General features: G+C 34.9%; 1 protein-coding gene across 1 annotated transcript in view; it reads left to right on the forward strand.

Moving 5' to 3' along the window:
- SLC9C1 (solute carrier family 9 member C1) overlaps positions 1-17,624 on the forward strand; it is a 95,984-nt gene that overhangs the window by 57,033 nt on the left and 21,327 nt on the right. Inside the window, exons 16-21 of the mRNA XM_048214762.2 lie at positions 7,760-7,955; positions 9,129-9,314; positions 11,223-11,372; positions 12,717-12,768; positions 13,985-14,133; positions 17,139-17,264. Coding sequence (XP_048070719.1) covers positions 7,760-7,955; positions 9,129-9,314; positions 11,223-11,372; positions 12,717-12,768; positions 13,985-14,133; positions 17,139-17,264 — 859 coding nt within the window. The remainder of the gene's footprint in view (positions 1-7,759; positions 7,956-9,128; positions 9,315-11,222; positions 11,373-12,716; positions 12,769-13,984; positions 14,134-17,138; positions 17,265-17,624) is intronic.

Genomic DNA, 17,624 nt, shown 5'->3' on the forward strand with positions numbered 1-17,624 from the left:
ATGCCTATTGTTTTTTTTTCTTAGATTCAGGAAGAGGAAATATAGACCCCTCTTCTCTATAAAAGTATCAAAGATTATGTGGCATCTTTAATCTACCATACTCAATAAGTACCAGAAAGATATTTTCATATTATAGATTTTTTTCAAGCCTTCAATACTGACTAAAGCTACAGCTTTCTAAGTAATTATTCTTGTTGATGCAACTTAATGAAAGGGAGAATTTAAAAACTATAATTGATAGTGTACCCTGTAGGCTATCTCTTAATATCATCCATCTCAAAGTGAGTAGTACAGATCCTGGTGTCAGATGGCTTGGTTTAGAATCTCAGTCTCTGTCACTTATTATCTGAATGAGCCTTTCAGTTCTCAACATCTGATACATACAAGGCCTGTGGCAAAGTAACTGACATATAGCGGACACCAAAATATGCTAGTTGGGTTCTCCTGTTTCCTCATGGGATTGTGGGAAAGAATACATAATAATGTGTGTAGAAGCACCTAGTCCAGGTAGCACTGGGTAAGCATTTAACAAATGTGAGCATTTATTACTAAGTGCCGAATTCCAATAACATAAGTATTACTGAGTTGTTGATATTAAGAAGTGATAGAATCACAAACATGAACAAGTCCAATTATCAAAAGAAACTGAATATAAAAACACACATTATTCTTAAAATTAAAAATTCAACTTAAATTTTTCAGAATTGAATCAGAAGTCAATACAGTATATCTATTTTGAGGGGATACAGCTAGAGCTGCACAAAGAAGAATAAATGCCTTGCATTGATGGGATTTCTGTATCGGTGTCAGGGCTCTGAGAGAAAAAGATCAGGACCCTGAGATCTAAAGTGGTAACACTTGGGTGGATAAATCTGAAGGTCTTAAACCCTCACATTTTTCATGAATACTGTAGCCTGGCAGAGGGCAGCCATCTCTTTCTTGCTAGAGGATAATAGACTCCTATCACCTTCAGATGCTACAAAGACATCACAAAATAAAGTTTGTCTTTGTTTCAAGGTTATTCTCTACCACCTTTCATTGCTTCCAAGGTAATTACCCATGTCAGATCTCAACACAGCTAGAGGAGGAAATACAGTGCCTTCTTTAGGAGACTACAACTTATCTACTGAAGGAATTACAGGACCTGACTAATACTAGCAAATACTGGTAGACATATGATGGAATGGATCTTGAGGGTATTGGACCACAGGGTTATAACATAAGGCCAAATTGGACTGAATTTGTTGGCATGGTGGTCTTATCCATGATTCAAGGTTCAACATTCTGTCAAGGACACTTGGAGCTGGCACTGTTATACTCTTAGAATTGTTTTTTGAAGCTTGACTAGGCCAATAACCTACAGTAAATGAAGTGCAGAGGATAAAACTGGAATATTTAACTAGATTATTATATGAGAATGAAGGACCCACCACATGCCTTTGCCCCTGGGAAGGACCAGAGGACATTTACTTTCACAAAGCAACACTGAGAAACTTGATGACAGATGTCCTCCGCAAGTGTGGTTGACGGTAGTTAAGGCTGGCATGGAATTAGTCTTACTAGTATCAAAAGGATTTGGGAATGGCAGAAGACCGATGGCAGCACTTAAATGTCAAAAGCAAGGTGAGCATACTTTATTTGGTGACAGCAAACCTGGAATAGCAGAGTACCTTGACCTGGGTATGGCTAACAAATAATGTGTGTCAAAGGACAATGTAGACAAATAGTTAACTACATTTTATTTTACTTTTCTAAAAATAGAGAACTGGTGAGCAAAGGGATGAGATCAACTACTGCAAAGGAACACCATGACTCCCCACCCTTCCCCTATATCCAAGTCAGTTCTCAGATCCAGAGCCTTTGAGAAAGGTCTACATTAACACCAAAAATACATAGGATAAATATTCCCTCAATCTTTTCTCAGATGGACCTTTAGCCACTTTACCAGAAGAGTTACTTTTCATTTGGAAAAAAAGAATACTCAGACTTTTTAAAAGACTTTGGGGGGAATATAAACAAACAAACAAACAAAAGACCAAAGGCTTGGAATGCTATCATAGTTCTCAAGTTAGAGAGGAAGCTTGTAGGCTAGATGATATATGGACTCTCTGACCCAGTCTGCTTCATAATAATCCAGCAAGTCCACTGTGTGGTTATTTCCCTAAATCTCCAAGTGTATCCTTGGGATGAATATAGTCAGTGTGTAGCTGAACATTCACATTTTCTTGCTGACCTATAGAATAAGAATTATTATGGCAGGAAAGTCCGAGTGACCAAGTGGAACCCTGGCCAAAATAGTCATAAGTAGCAATATAGTATTCTAGGAGTAAAGAAATTAACACCAACATTAAAGATTTAAAGGAATTGTGAGTAATCCCTATCATATCCTTTTCAATTCATCTATCTGGCATAAGCACATCAAAGTGTAGTCAATTATAAATTTAAGCAAAAGGTAACATCAAGTGCAGTGCTGTGCCAGGTATGACTTTATTGCTAAAAGAACTCAAGAAAAGCAGTCTGTATTCTAGTCCAAGATAGTGACGAAGGAGGCTCCTGAACTTAACTCCTTTCATCAGCACACCAAATCTATAGCCACATATGGATCACCTCCCTCTCAAAGAAATCCAGAAACTAGCTGAGTGATTCCACACATCAGGCTAATAAGAAAATATCTACATTGAAACAGGCAGGAAAGGCTGAGACACACTCTCAGCATAAAACTCACCCCTGGCATCAAGGCATGCAATCAGAAGGGAACTCATGGCTCCCAACTTCTCCATGAGAAGTAAAGGGTTTGAACCCAACATCTAGTGCCCCAGCTTTTAAGACTTCCACTTGAGAGATGGGCCCCTGAAACACCTGCTCTGAGAGCTAATTGAGCTTATGTCCACAAGATCCAGAAAACTAGAGCAGAAAGTGAAAGACTTCTTAATGAACTTGCAAGGACAATGTGTCCCTGAAATGAATTTGTGCAGTTTGGCACCCGGCTTTTGTGATTGCCATCCAGAGGACATACCCCCTATTAGTAACAGAAAAACATGAAAGTATAAATCTCACTGGTAATGATAAATATATAAAAATATTCAGACTACTCTAATATTGTAACAATGGTGGGTAAATCACATAAAAATCTAGCATAAAGGTTAAAAGTCAAAAGTATTAAAAAAACAAATATAGCTACAATAATGGATACACAAGATAAAAAGGGGTAAATATAAATTATGACTCTCAGCAAACTGGTTAAAGAAGAGGTGTACCTCAACAAAGGCCATATGTGACAATCACACAGCTAACATCATATTCAACAGTGAAAAGCTCTTCCTCTAAGATCAGGAACAAGATAAGGAGGCCCACTCTCATCATTTTTATTAAACATAATATTGGAAGTCCTAGCCAGAGTAATTAGGCAAGAAAAGAAAAGTCATCCAAATCAGAAAGAAATGAGTAAAACTGACATCTTTTGCAGATTTCACAGAAAACCCTAAGAACTCCACCAAAAAAAGTTAGAACTAATAAACAAATTCAGTAAAGTTACAGGATACAAAATCAATATACAAACATCAGTAGCATTTCTATACACTAATAACAAAAGAGGAAAAAATAAAGAAAATCCCATTTATAATTGCATCAAAATGAGTAAAATACCTAGGAATAAATTTAAAGGGGCAAAAGACCTGTACACTGATTACTATAAGACATTGATTAAAGAAATTGAAGAAGATACATGTAAGTGGAAAAATATCCTGTGCTCATGAATTGGAAGAATTAATATTTTTAAGATGGCCATACTACCCAAAGCAATCTATAGATTCAATGCAACCGTTACCCAAATTCTGATAACATTTTTTTACAAAAATTTTAAAAATTCCTAATATTTGTATGGAATCACAAAAGATCGTCAATAGCCAAAACGATCTTGAGAAAAAAGAATAATACTGAAGGTATCACACTTCTTGATTTCAAACTATATTAAAAAGCTATAGTAAAGAAATTGTATGGTATTAGCATAAAAACAGACACACAGATCAATGGGACCAAATAGAGAGCCCAGGAATAAACCTGTGAGTATATAGTCAACGAATTTATGACAAAGGAGTCAATGATATACAGTGGGGAAAGATAGTCTCTTCAGTGAATGATGTTGGGAAAACTGGACAGCCACGTGCAAAATAATGAAACTAGACCACTATCTTACACTATACACAAAAATCAATTTGAAATGGAGTAAAGTAAGACCTGAAACCATAAAACTCCCAGAAGATAACATGGGGGATAAACTCCATGATAGCATTCTTGGCAATGACTTTTGGATTTGACACCAGAAGCAAAGGCAACAAAAGCAAAAACAAACAAGTGAGACTACATCAAACTGAAAAGCTTCTACACAGAAAAAAAAATCAACAACATGAAAAGGCAAGCTATGGAGTGGGAGAAAATATTTGCAAATCATATATCTGGTCATATCTGGGTTAATATCCAATATATGTAAAGAACTCATACAACTCAAGAGTAAAAACAAACAAAAAACCCCACCACAGTTAAATAATGGTCAGAGGAACCAAATAGACACTTTTCCAAAGAAGACATACAAATGGCCAAAGAATACATGAAAAGGTGCTTAATGTCACTAATATCAGGGAAATGCAAATCAGAACACAATGAAATATCACCTCACACCTATTAAAATCCCTATCAACAAAAAGGACAAGAGATAATATGTGTTCGCAAAGATGTAGAAAAAAGGGAACCCTTGTGCGCTGTTGGTAAGTATGCAAATTGGTACAGCCCCTATGGAAAGCAGTTTGGAGATTCCTCAAAAGAATCAAAATAGAACTACTGTATGATCTAGCAATCCCACATCCAGGTACACATCCAAAAGAAATGAAAACACGGTATCAAAGAGATCTCTGCATTCCCATGTTCAATGCAACATTATTCACAGTAGCTAAGACATGAAAATAAACTAATTGTCCATCAAGAGATGAATAAATAAAAAAATATGGTGTATATATACACAATAGAGTATTATTTGCCATGAGAAAGAAGGAAATCCTGCCATTTGCAACAACGTTGAAGGCATTATGCTAAGTGAAATAAGCCAGAGAAAGACAAATACTGCATGATATCACTAACATGTTGAATCTATAAAAAAGAAAAAAAAACAGTCAACTCATAGAAACAGAAAATAGCAAAGTGGTTACCTGGTTACCAGCTGAGGGGTTGGGGAAATGAAGGATGGTAAAAGGTTACAAACTTTCAGCTATAAAATGAACCAGGTCTGAGGATCTGATGTAAGACATGGTGACTATAGTTGATAACCCGGTACAGTGTACTTGAAATTTGTTAGGAGAGTAGAATTTAAATGGTCTCACTCCCCCACAAAAGGGAATCATGTGAGGTAATGGATGTGTTCATTAATTAGTGTGGGGAACTCCTTTCACAATGTATACATACATTAAATCACCATGATGTGCACTTTAAATATCTATGATTTTATATGTTTATTATACCTCAATACAGCTGAAATTTTAAAAAAGAAAAAAAAAGCATTCTGGAGATGAAACTGAGATGGACAGAATTTAACAAAGTTTTCCTCTGTGGCTCCTCCCTCACACACACACCGCCAGAGGTTGTAGAGGGCCCTAGGAATGTGATGACCGGATTGTAAATTTATTCCTAATTTCATCTTTTTCTTAAGTCGGGCCCCAAATTGTAAAAGTTTCAGGTCCCGAGTAACACAGCTCTACCTCTGAGAATGGGGAAGTGATCCAGTACTTATCTAACCTTCAGTCAGCAACTGATTAATCATTTCACTTGAGTTTTAACAATAATAAGGTGTTCTTATATTACTTGAAAACTAAAAAATAAAAATACATAAGTAAATCCTTTCATCCACAGTTCCACTCTCTGGCATACTGGGTATGGAAACTGTTTTGCAAAGCATATACATTAATTGAATTTTTTTTCTTCTTCAAATTTTTATTTAAATTCTAGTTAGTTAACATATATGGTAAAATTGGTTTCAGGAGTAGACTTTAGTTATTCAGCACTCACATACAACACCCAGTGCTCATCACAAGTGCCCTCTTTAATACCCATCACCCATTTGGCCCATTCCCCGCCCACCTTCCTGCATCAGCCCTGTTTTTCTATAGTTAAGAGTCTCTTATGGTTTGCCTCCCTTTTTTTCCCCTTCCCCTGTGTTCATCTGTTTTGTTTCTTAAATTCCATATTTGAGTGAAATCATATGGTATTTTTGTCTTTCTCTGACTGACTTATTTTGCTTAGCCTAATACACTCTAGCTCCAGCCAAGTCATTGTAAATGGCAAGATTTCATTCTTTTTGATGGCTGAGTAATATTTCATTACACACACACACACACACACACACACACACACACACACACCACATCTTCTGTATCAGCTAGTGGACATTTGGGTTCTTTCCATAGTTTGACTATTATTGATAATGTTGTTATAAACATCGGGTTGCATGTGCCCCTTCTAATCTGTATTTTTATATCTTTTGGTCAAGTACCTAGCAGTGCAATTGCTGGATCATACGATAGTTCTGTTCTTAACTTTCTGAGGAATCTCCATACTATTTTCCAGAGTGACTGCACCACTTTGCATTCCCACCAAGAGTGTAAGAGGGTTCCCCTTTCTCTGCATCCTGCATCCTTGCCAATGTCTGTTGTTTCCTGAGTTGTTAATTTTAGCTATTCTGACCGGTGTGAGGTGATATCTCATTGTGGTTGTGATTTGTATTTCCTGATGACAAGTAATGTTGAGTATCTTTTCATGTGTCTGTTAGCCATCTGGATGTCTTCTTTGGAAAAATGCCTTTTCATGTCTTCTGCCCATTTCTTAACTGGACTATTTATTTTTGGGGTGTTGAGTTTGATAAGTTCTTTAAAGATTTTGGATACTAACCCTTTATCAGGTATGTCATTTGCAAATACCTTCTTCCATTCCACAGGCTACCTTTTAGTTTTATTGGCTGTTTCCTTAGCTGTGCAGAATTTTTATCTTGATGAAATCCCAATAGTTCATTTTTGCTTTTGTTTCCCTTGCCTCCAGTGATGTGTCTAGTAAGAGGTTGTTGCAGCCGAGGTCACAGAGGTTGCTGCCTATGTTCTCCTCTAGGATTTTCATGGTTTCCTGTCTCACGTTTAGGACTTCCATCCATTTTGATTTAAATATTTTGGTAAAATGTGGATGCATACTGTTCCAATATCACACATCCTGAAATTTTTTTTTATGCCTCAACAAGGAAAGATGCTCATAATACATTGTTAAGAGAAAGAAAAAAAAAGTTTACAGAACAATATGTATGATATAATTTCTTCTGTGTTTACAGATAACGATTACATAAACAAAAAGATTGGACCAATATTCAAACTGTTAATAGTAATCATGTCTGGCAGGTGGAAGGGATTCCCTTTATTAATTTTTTAAATATTTCCAGTTTGAATTATCCCCATCTTGTGACCAAAAGTACTTCTATTAAAACTAAAAATGGATGAAAGTTGAGGAAGATGGGGGAGAAAAGAAGGGAAACAAGCCTCAAGATATTTAGCAAAGGAGGAAATTAAAAGGACAATATCTGAAGTGGGATGCCAGATAGTGTTAGGTAGTGATTGTTCCTACTCAGAACTAAGCTGGGCTGTGTACTATAGAGGATTAGAACAGAACTGAACATATAATGATAATAATTCAGTGTAATTATTTTATCAGACAAAACTCTCTTTTTTTGTAGACATCGCATTCTTCGTGTATGCCATAAAATTGTATTTACTGATGAATTTGAATATATTGGATATCTTGTGATACTAATGAACATGTTTCCTATTATAATTTCTTGGATACCTGATTTAAGTGATATCTATGAGCATGAATTAAGATACTGTAACTACTCTTTTCTTGCATTTTATATCTTGGAGTCCTTATTTAAGGTAATCCAAAATTGTGTGTGTGTGTGTGTGTGTGTGTGTGTGTGTGTGTATCTGTGTATATGTGAACATGTTATATGTCTCACAGAGAGATTCCCTAACTTCATTTTTCAACACTAACCACACATAATTTTCCAAAGGAGTGCATGAAATTCTTTCTCACTTTACAAACAAATTCTTTCTCACTTCACAAACTTTCATTTTTAAAGGTAAATTTTTAAGGCAACTCAGTAGAAAACATCCATACTGTAAGAATTGGTTTTGTATTTGTAAAAATAAATTTTTAAATGGTGTGTGTCAAAAGGAGTTTCAAAGGTATTGGCAGTGTTCATAAACTTATCAGGATTGTGTTCATTTTATTTTTTTAATACTAGATAGATAAACAGATCGACAGGTAGAGTGATAGATATCCCTTTGTACTTGAAAAACACTTCACGATTTTAATATAAAGGTAGTTGTAAAATGAGGAAATGTACCCCCACAAACTGATAATAGTCTTGTGTTGTATGGATCAAAAAGTGGAGAGTGAGTATGTGAGTACATAACACAATAGACAACAATGAGGGAAAACTTAGAAGCAATACCATGATACCTGCAAGGAGCATTACTCCCAGAGACTGGAGCTTGGGATGGATTGGTCAGCATGGATATTTGAGAGATGTTAGATTTGTGTGGAAGATATGGAAAATGAGACAGGAGACGTGGACATGAAGAATAAAGAGCTTCATAGGCCATGCTATCTCTTCCACTTTCCTGGCATCAACTACATTTATAGTAGAATAACTTTTAAATTCATGTTCCCAGCTCAGATCTTATCAAGAATCTCAGATCATATAGACAACTGATGACTGGGTCTCTCCAACAAAGTACTATACAAACATCTCAAACAGCACATTCTAAAACATTTATCTTCTCTAAACCTACTTTTCCCTCAAAATTCCACTGGAAACCCAATTTCCTAGACTAGCATCCACAATCATCTTTAGTAGTTCCCACTCTCTTAGCTATGCTTCAATATTTCAACCATTTTAATTTTAAATTAATATGATTATTTACTAGTATTTCAGACAAGTAGTCTTAAGGTAGATCAGAAAAAACCTAACTAGCAATATTTCAGTTATTGTGGAAAATGTTGCAGTAAAAGCAAAGATAACATATTTTTTTTTTAACCAACAGATGGCTGCAATGAGGAAGGAATATTTTTTACATGCCTGGAACCTATTTGAGTTAGCAATTACATTAGTTGGCATCATAGATATAATTCTTATTGAGACAGATTCCATTACTTATACTCTTGATTTTATTCTAACAGTAATCTTTATAAAAATTGTTCGATTTCTTCGCATACTACGTATTTTGAAGGTAAAGAACTATTAAATCATTCAATTTCAAATTTCTACTGACTGCTTCATGAAACATGGACTAAAATCAGTTTAGTAGTTTTATGTCTTCCACTGTCTATTGAGATGATGTTTATATTTTAAATTTTATAACCTTTTCACAAATTAAATTTTATGACATTATTTTATGAATATCCAAAATACATTTGCAATTTATTAAGCACATGAAAGTATAGAAATACTCAGCATAGCTTTTTCTTTGAATAGAGAGCGTATGAAAAATTCCATATCAATGTAAGTATACGTTAACCAAAAGTAATGTTTATTTTTATGGATACCTGGTATAAAAGCTGGAAATCAACAAAAAAACCATGCAAACCATTCATAGTAACAAAGCAAATAGTATAAATTCATACACATTAAGAAACCAAAAAATACACACTTCATGTTATATAAAGTCATAGTAATATAAAATCACAGCATCAAAAATAACCTTTGATTGTGTAATACATCTTTCTATAACAAGTACGATATTACTTATTATTTTTATTAAATTATTATTTAGTATATATTTATTATTTATTATTATTGATGATATTATTTATTATTATGATTATTTCAATGACATGAAACTCCATCACAAGGCATATGAAGTATATACATAGAACAGATGTACTCCCCCTCTCTCACTGGCTCTCTCTATTCATACACAAACAAGATACATCCACATTTAAGCACTGTGAGAGTTACAAACCTAAGTGAGACACAGTTCATCTAGAGATAAAACTAACAGATTAGAATCTGTACATTTAGAGCTTTCCTACATATGCTTAAAAAATACTTTTGCTCCCAAGAGGAATAAATCAAGTAGGTCTAAAAGTATACAACTAGTAGCTTTTCCCATTTTAGTATTAAATGAGACGTTAAGTGATGTTAGTGTGCAATTTGACCTAAGGAAGGCAAGCAATGCCTATTCCAGTGACTAGTTAATTCTTTCTGATAGGACAATATATGGGGTCTACCAAATATTTTAAGTGAAGAAACTGGTAAACCACCTAAGAAAAGTTTGTACAGGTAGTCAGGAAATTCTGAACCCTTATCTTATGTCGAATGGTAGGCCCTTGAGCATGAAGACAAATTAGATACACTCTCTACCCCTAGAGAACTTGCAGAAGGGAAATGACACGTCATCTAGGTGTTCCAGTACTACATTGTAGGATAAGTGCAAAACAGAGTACGTACAGAATGCTAACGATTAAAAAAAAAAAAAGACATCCTTTATTAAGTGATACTTAAACTGAATCCTGAAAGATGAGCATAAGCTAGCGCTTTGAGGATTAATGGCAGCTGGCTGGGGGGCAGAGTATGGAGATCATGGAGCACAGACAGGAAAACCCGGGAAACACCCAACTCTGGGGAAGTTAGGGGACTGCACAGTGGTAACAGATAATCTGGAAAGTTAAACCTCAGCAAAGAAACAATGAGAAGTTAATGCTGGGGTGAAACAAGAAGTATAATTGTCGTGGGTTCTAACCCCCAAATAAACCTTTTAGTAAGAAGGTTAGTAGGAGATTTCGCAGGTAAAAGTGGCAGTACTTCATAGAAATTTATGACTTAAGCCCAGAAGATTAATTGCATTGTTTTCCAAGAATTTAAACCAGTTGAAAGTAGCATCCAATTCTCTATAAGGGACATAAGTAAAGTCATAACTTCACATAGGTATCCAACATTATTAATTATAAGGAAATTGCTCTGGTCATGAAGTTATAAAATTACCATGAATAAAATAACTAAAAACCTTGACAGGTTACTATAGTTACTGTTGAAAGCATGTTATTTCTTATTATTATCTACTTTAGTTAAACTAATCAATATATAATTAACTAAATGTATACAATTTATATTAAATAGTAGTTCTGTTTTTTTCCAGCTCATAACCCCAAAGTTGCTGCAAATAATAGATCAAAAGATGAGTCACCAGCTGTCCTTTACGTATGCTATACTAAAAGGATATGTCCAAGGTGAAGCAGACATAATAACTATAATTGATCAGATTTCAAGTTCTAAGCAGGTTAAACAGGTGAGAAAAACTTTCAATAGTAAGGAAAGGGTTTATTCCACCAATCCCTCAGTTGCCCCCACCCATTATGTCTTCTGTCTATATATGTAGGTGTGGCCTTGACTTGATTCGCTAAGTAATTTCTGTAAAAACTTAAACTAGTCTACATTTGTATTACTCAAAAGCCTCCTTACTGAAGTTTCTGTGTCTCAGTAGCAAATCATGAGGCTTTCACAACCTACCTTTTGGTTCTTGTGGAGACTGTCATGGAACATATGTGCAATGGTCATCAGCTACCCCTGATGCAAGTTCCAGGATCTGTCAGCTACAGGTGCACTAAATAGGAAATAGTGGAGGATGAGACGTAATGGCAGTGTTAGGCAAAGGAAGCTTCCTTATAATTCCCAAAGGCTCCCTTCCTCTCTCCCTGCCTGATTTTCCCACAGTAAATAGTAAAAGAAGCAAAGGATGGGGATATGGGAAATGGAAAAAGTAAGAATAACTCATCTACAAGGAAACCTTGTCTATAATTTCTTCATTACACAGATAGGAAACAAAAAAAGCCAAGAGAGATTGAATGATTATGCTCAAAGTCACGTGGCTAGTAAACAGCAAAGAGAAGTCTAGGGCCTAAGTTCTAGATTTTCACTTTTTTGACCAAGGTGGTTGTTCTCACAAGTTTGTCAACTATGTGAGATATTTATCTTTTAAGGCAATGTAGACCACGTGAATGCCATGTAATATGCCCAAAGCTCTGTAGCTGAGAAAACCGAACATGTGATATGTAGCAGGACACAAAAAGCAGTATCTTTCCTTTCTTCACCAGCTGTAACTTTAAAACTGTTTTCCTGAATTTTGTTACCTTTTCTAACCTAGAAAAGGATATTTGGCACTGGAATTTGAGGATAGACAGTAGGAAAAAACAAAAGGACCTGAATCTCTAAGATGTCCAGTTTTAGTCCTCATTTCTACTCTTACACAGTTTGGCCAAATCTTCTACCTCATTTAAGATTGAAAGTATTCCCTGTGGCCCCAAAGTTAAAGAGGAAAGTATCAACTGTGCTTGTGTTTTTCAGAATCAATAGTATCCTAAAGCAAGTTACTCTAAGGGAAAAAAAATATGACTTGCCTTCAGGCTTCTCAGAATCAACTTGGTAATGCCACTTTTTATTCTCTCCACCGATTTGCTGGAGCAAAATAAAATTTATTGCACAAAATTCAATTCTAATCCCTGAAAAACTCCCCATCATATTTTTTCTTTAAAGTTATTAGTTAGGTAAAAAAAAAAATCCATCAGTTGCAAATGTAAATTTCTTTTATAACAGCTTGTGTTCCAGTAGGGGTAACTCTTCTTTTATTTTGTAGATGTTATTAAGGAGGATAATGAAGAATACAGGACATGCTATGAAAGAGCTGGGTATGTACTCTCACCCTAAAGATTAAGCACAACTGTCTCTTATTATCATGACTTCAAAGAGGCAATTATTTTCATGACTAAACTGATCTTTGAGGAAACCTATTTATTACTAATAATAAATCATATAACTTCAACAATCGATATGATCATATCTTTGGTTTGGATGGGTTTAGTGTATTATTACCTCTCCACACTTGTTCTTCCTGCCTTATACCACAATGAAGACCTTTTAATTTCTCTTTAAAGGAAACACATTAGCACTGCATGTGCTATAATACATGCTATTATCACCTTATAAATTCTATTTTCTTGCAAACCAAAAGTACACATACCTTCCTGAGCAATACAAGGAAAAAAGTTGTGTTTTTTTTTTCCCTTCACTTGCCACAGAGCTACCATCTGAGGATTTAGGATTTATAAGTTGAAATCAGAAGAGAATCTCACAGATCTCTGATATGACCACTGGCAGCTTCTATGCCTAAACATGACAACAGCTTATTCTCTGAGTCATACCAACTCATGATCCTAGTACAGGATAAATCCGGGAGTGGAACAGACACACTCCTATAGTATAGTGTTCATGTGGAAGGAGAACAAGGGGGTTTGGCACCAGGTGGTGGGCAGCAAAAGGGCACAGCAAGTCTGAAAATTGAACAAGACTTTAGAGATTTTGCATGGCAGATAGTTGTCAAGCCAGACAAGGAGCCATCACAAAGGAAAAGCCGAAATGGAGAATCTAAGTGAATGCAACCCTCGTGGGCATTCAGGAATCCAGATAAGACAGGCAGAAGAGCATAGATGGATGAGTCATCGAGATGCACAGGAATGTTGGGTGGACGATGACCCAAGATGAATGAGAGGACTTCATCAGAAGCCATATCTAAGTGCACAGTTTGTAGTCCAAAATCCTAATTCAAACAGAATAGAAAAGTAGGACATAAACTCCAGACCTAGAGCCCAGAAGAGCCTCTCAGTGTCCCATGCAGGTGTATCAGTATAATTGTTAATCCTAGGACTAGGGCGGTCTGTCCTTCCTCATGGGTTTAGGTATAAGCTGACAAGAAAAGGCAAGCAGAACTCTGCAACAACTGGTGAATTAGGATTGATAGCAGAGGCCTTATCAGGGAGAGATACATTTCTCTGTGTTGAGGGTTGTATTGTCCACATGAAATAGTTAAATAATGTTTTTACTTTATCTGAAAATATTATTTTTCAGGCTACTTAGAGTATGATCACCCAGAAATCGCTGTTACTATGAAAACAAAGGAAGAGATTAATGTCATGCTCAATTTGGCTAGAGAAATTGTTAAGGTTTTTAGGTCAAAAGGAATTATTCATAAAATTGAAGGTTCTGAAATTAATAAGGTAAGGTAGCATATTTTTAAAGAAAACATACTTACTTGATATATAGTCATTCATGATCTTCAAACCTACTTTTGATTTTCCAATATAGGCCATCTCTGAGATATGAATATCTAACTTAAAATAATTGTCTAAAGAAAAGCACCTACCATAGAGCATTTCCTTTCTGAGCTCCAATGCTCAATTTCTCTTTCCCTTTCTCGCCACAGAGAGGGACCATCTCTTTCTATGCTTTGTTCCCAAAGCAATGGTATGATGAAATTATTTCTCATCCTAGGCTACAGTGGATATCAGTATTTTTCTAGGAATTGTCTGTGCCACTGAAACAACTTTTCCCATAGAATCCCATGATTTATAAGAACATTCCATTATAGGGTAAAAATTCACTACATTTCCTTTCTCTAAGTTATTTAAATGGTACCATGACATATAAAAAAAATAGAGGGCCCCAACTACTTCTGTAAGTACAAAATTTACTCTCCAAATTGGGACTAGTATAAGAAAAAACCCCAAAAGCTATTATGCTTGTGAATACATATACAAAACTTTTAAACAAAACGATATCTAATTGAATCTGGTAGTATATTAAAAGTTTAGTATACTATGATTAAGAATGTTTTAGCTCCCAAAATAGCTATATAACTTATTAAGAGATTAAAAAAGAAAGAAAATTGACAAAATTTATTATTCAAAAGATTTTTAAAAATCTTACAAGGCTAATAAGAGAAGTAGCATCCTTAACTGAATAAAGAGTTTCTATTAAAATTTTATTTTATTTTTTAAAGATTTTATTTATTTATTTGACAGAGAGACAGCCAGCGAGAGAGGGAACACAAGCAGGGGGAGTGGGAGAGGAAGAAGCAGGCTCCCAGTGGAGGAGCCTGATGTGGGGCTCGATCCCAGAACGCCAGGATCACACCCTGAGCCGAAGGCAGATGCTTAACTACTGCACTACCCAGGCGCCCCTCTATTAAAATTTTAAAAGAAACATTCTATTAGATGTCAAAACATTTATAAGTATTCCAATTAAAGTCAGAAACGAAAGAAGAATGTACAGTGCCACCTAAATATTGAATGCTGTGCTGGAAGTCTTAGCCAAGTCAAGGAAATAAAGAAAGGAAATTGAGAGATAAAATTTTTGGAAAGAGGAAAAACGTTATTATATGTTGATTGTTTAATTTAAGATCCTAAGAAAATAAATTAAAATCTGTAGGATTAATAAGATAAATCAGAGTATTCAAAAATAAATCAATGTTCAAAATTCTTCCCCAACTAAAGAAAATGTAGAAAAATATTCTGTTCACAGTATTGATTAAAAACTCTAAATCCTTAAGTGTGAACCTAACATAAATATATAACATGCATGTGGCAAGAACTGAAAGGCATATTTGAGCAGGTAGATCAGTCACCTAAAGATAAAACAATGGAAATTATCTATTTGAAAAACAAACAAAAAGATTGAAGAAAAGTGAACAAAATGAAGGGACCCATGAGATCCAATCAAGGGGACCAACATATGCACTGTGAGAATTCCACAAGGAGGAGAGAGAGAGAGAGAGACTATTTGAAGAAATAATAGCTAAAAACTTCCCAACTTAGATGAAGAACATAAATATTAACATCCAAGAAGTTCAATAAATTCCAAGTAGGATGACCTGAAAGAGACCCACACCAAGGCACATTATAATCAAACTGTTAAAAGACAAAAAGAAAATTTTGAAATCAGCAATAGAGAAGCAACTCATCCCATATAAGCAATCCTCAATAGAGTATTATCAGATTTCTCATCAGATACTTTGGAGACCAGAAGGAAGTGAACTGATACATTCAAAGTGCTAAAAGAGAAAAAAAAATCTACCTACCAAAAATCCTAGATCCTGAAAAACTGTCCTGCAGAAATGAGAAAGAAATTAAGATATTCCCAGATAAACAAAAGTGGAGGGTGTTTATTACCACTAGATCTACCCTGAAAGAAATACTAAAAGGGGTCATCACCTTACAGTGATTGAGTAGACACCTTACAACAGAGGATATTCAAATGAATAATACATAGCAAAAGGTACTAAATTTCATTGTCATAAGCTTAATACAAATTAAAGTCAAATGAAATACCAATACACAACCATCAGAATACTTGATTTTTTTTTTAGCTGACAATACTAACTGCAGGCAATGATGTGGAACAACTGGAACATTAGAGTAAGGGTGTAAATTAATGCAATCTCTTTGGAATTGTTAGGCAGAATCTACTAAATTTGGAATTGGTTAGGCACAATCTACCTTTATATGCCTCTTACACATACGACACAGTGATTAGATTAAAGAAGCATATATCCACAGAAATGTATACATATGTACAGCAAACAAATAAGCAGCATTACAAAAGGCCAAAACTGGCACACCCCAAAGGTTGATCAATAGTAGACAAAACTGTGGTATATTCATACAACACAATCCTCTACAACAATGAAAACTACAGGAGTGAACTTTTGCTCCCTGCAATATTAGAGATGAATCTCAGAAACATACTATTGAGCAAATGAAACCAGACACAAACAAATATATACTCATCGATTTCATGCAGATAAATCTCAAAACCAAAGCTAAACTCTGATGATAGAAGAGAGGTCATCTTTAGATAGAAGAAATGACTAGAAGGGAATATAAGAGAGGATTTTAGGTGCAGTAAATGTTTTATTTCTTAATCTGCGTGCTGGTTACCCAGATCTTTTCACGTTGTAAATATTCTTTGAACGGACATTAATAATCTGTGCATTTTTTGTTTTTCTGCTATAATTCAGTAAAAAGAAGTTTACTTTTAAATGTTTAATCTGTGACTTCAGAATGATAATAACAGAAAAATGCTATCAGTGGGGAGAAGTTGAAGGTTTCCACAGAACAAAAATCTCAGAAGAGCAAGTAAAGGAAATAGTCCAAAGCCATAATTTCTTAAATATTCTGTGAACACCAGTTTTGTTCATCTTGTTTCTTAAATTTTGTGGTTTTAGTTAATAATGGCCAAAAAAAGAGAGATACTTGATTTTCAACCTGTAATCAAGCCCCTTACTGTTGAAGAAGCACTCTACCATATTCCATGGCTAGATAAAGACAAAGACCATATAAGTTTCATTCAGGTAATATTTTTATTTTCTGGTAATACCATCTAAAATGTACCAACAAATGATTTTTTTTTTAATGACGACTGTGATACTCTCCAGCTTAAAACTTTAAATGTCTTTTATTGCCTATGGGATAAAATCAAAATCCTGTTAAGGGACCTGCAAAATCCTTCCCCAGTCTGCCTCCTTTCTATCTTTCCATCATCATCTTCTGTTGCCCATTCATCATATACCTCATACTCTATTTATACTCAACCTTACATGGTACCCCAAACCCTTTACACTGTTTTCTAATTCCATGCCTCTGGGGGTGCTGTTTACTTTTCTTGAAATGCCCTTTATTTTTACTTTTTTTTTTTTTTTCTTTCCAAATCT

Source organism: Ursus arctos, unplaced genomic scaffold (genome assembly GCF_023065955.2).
Source record: "Ursus arctos isolate Adak ecotype North America unplaced genomic scaffold, UrsArc2.0 scaffold_4, whole genome shotgun sequence".
Taxonomy (NCBI): Eukaryota; Metazoa; Chordata; class Mammalia; order Carnivora; family Ursidae; genus Ursus; species Ursus arctos.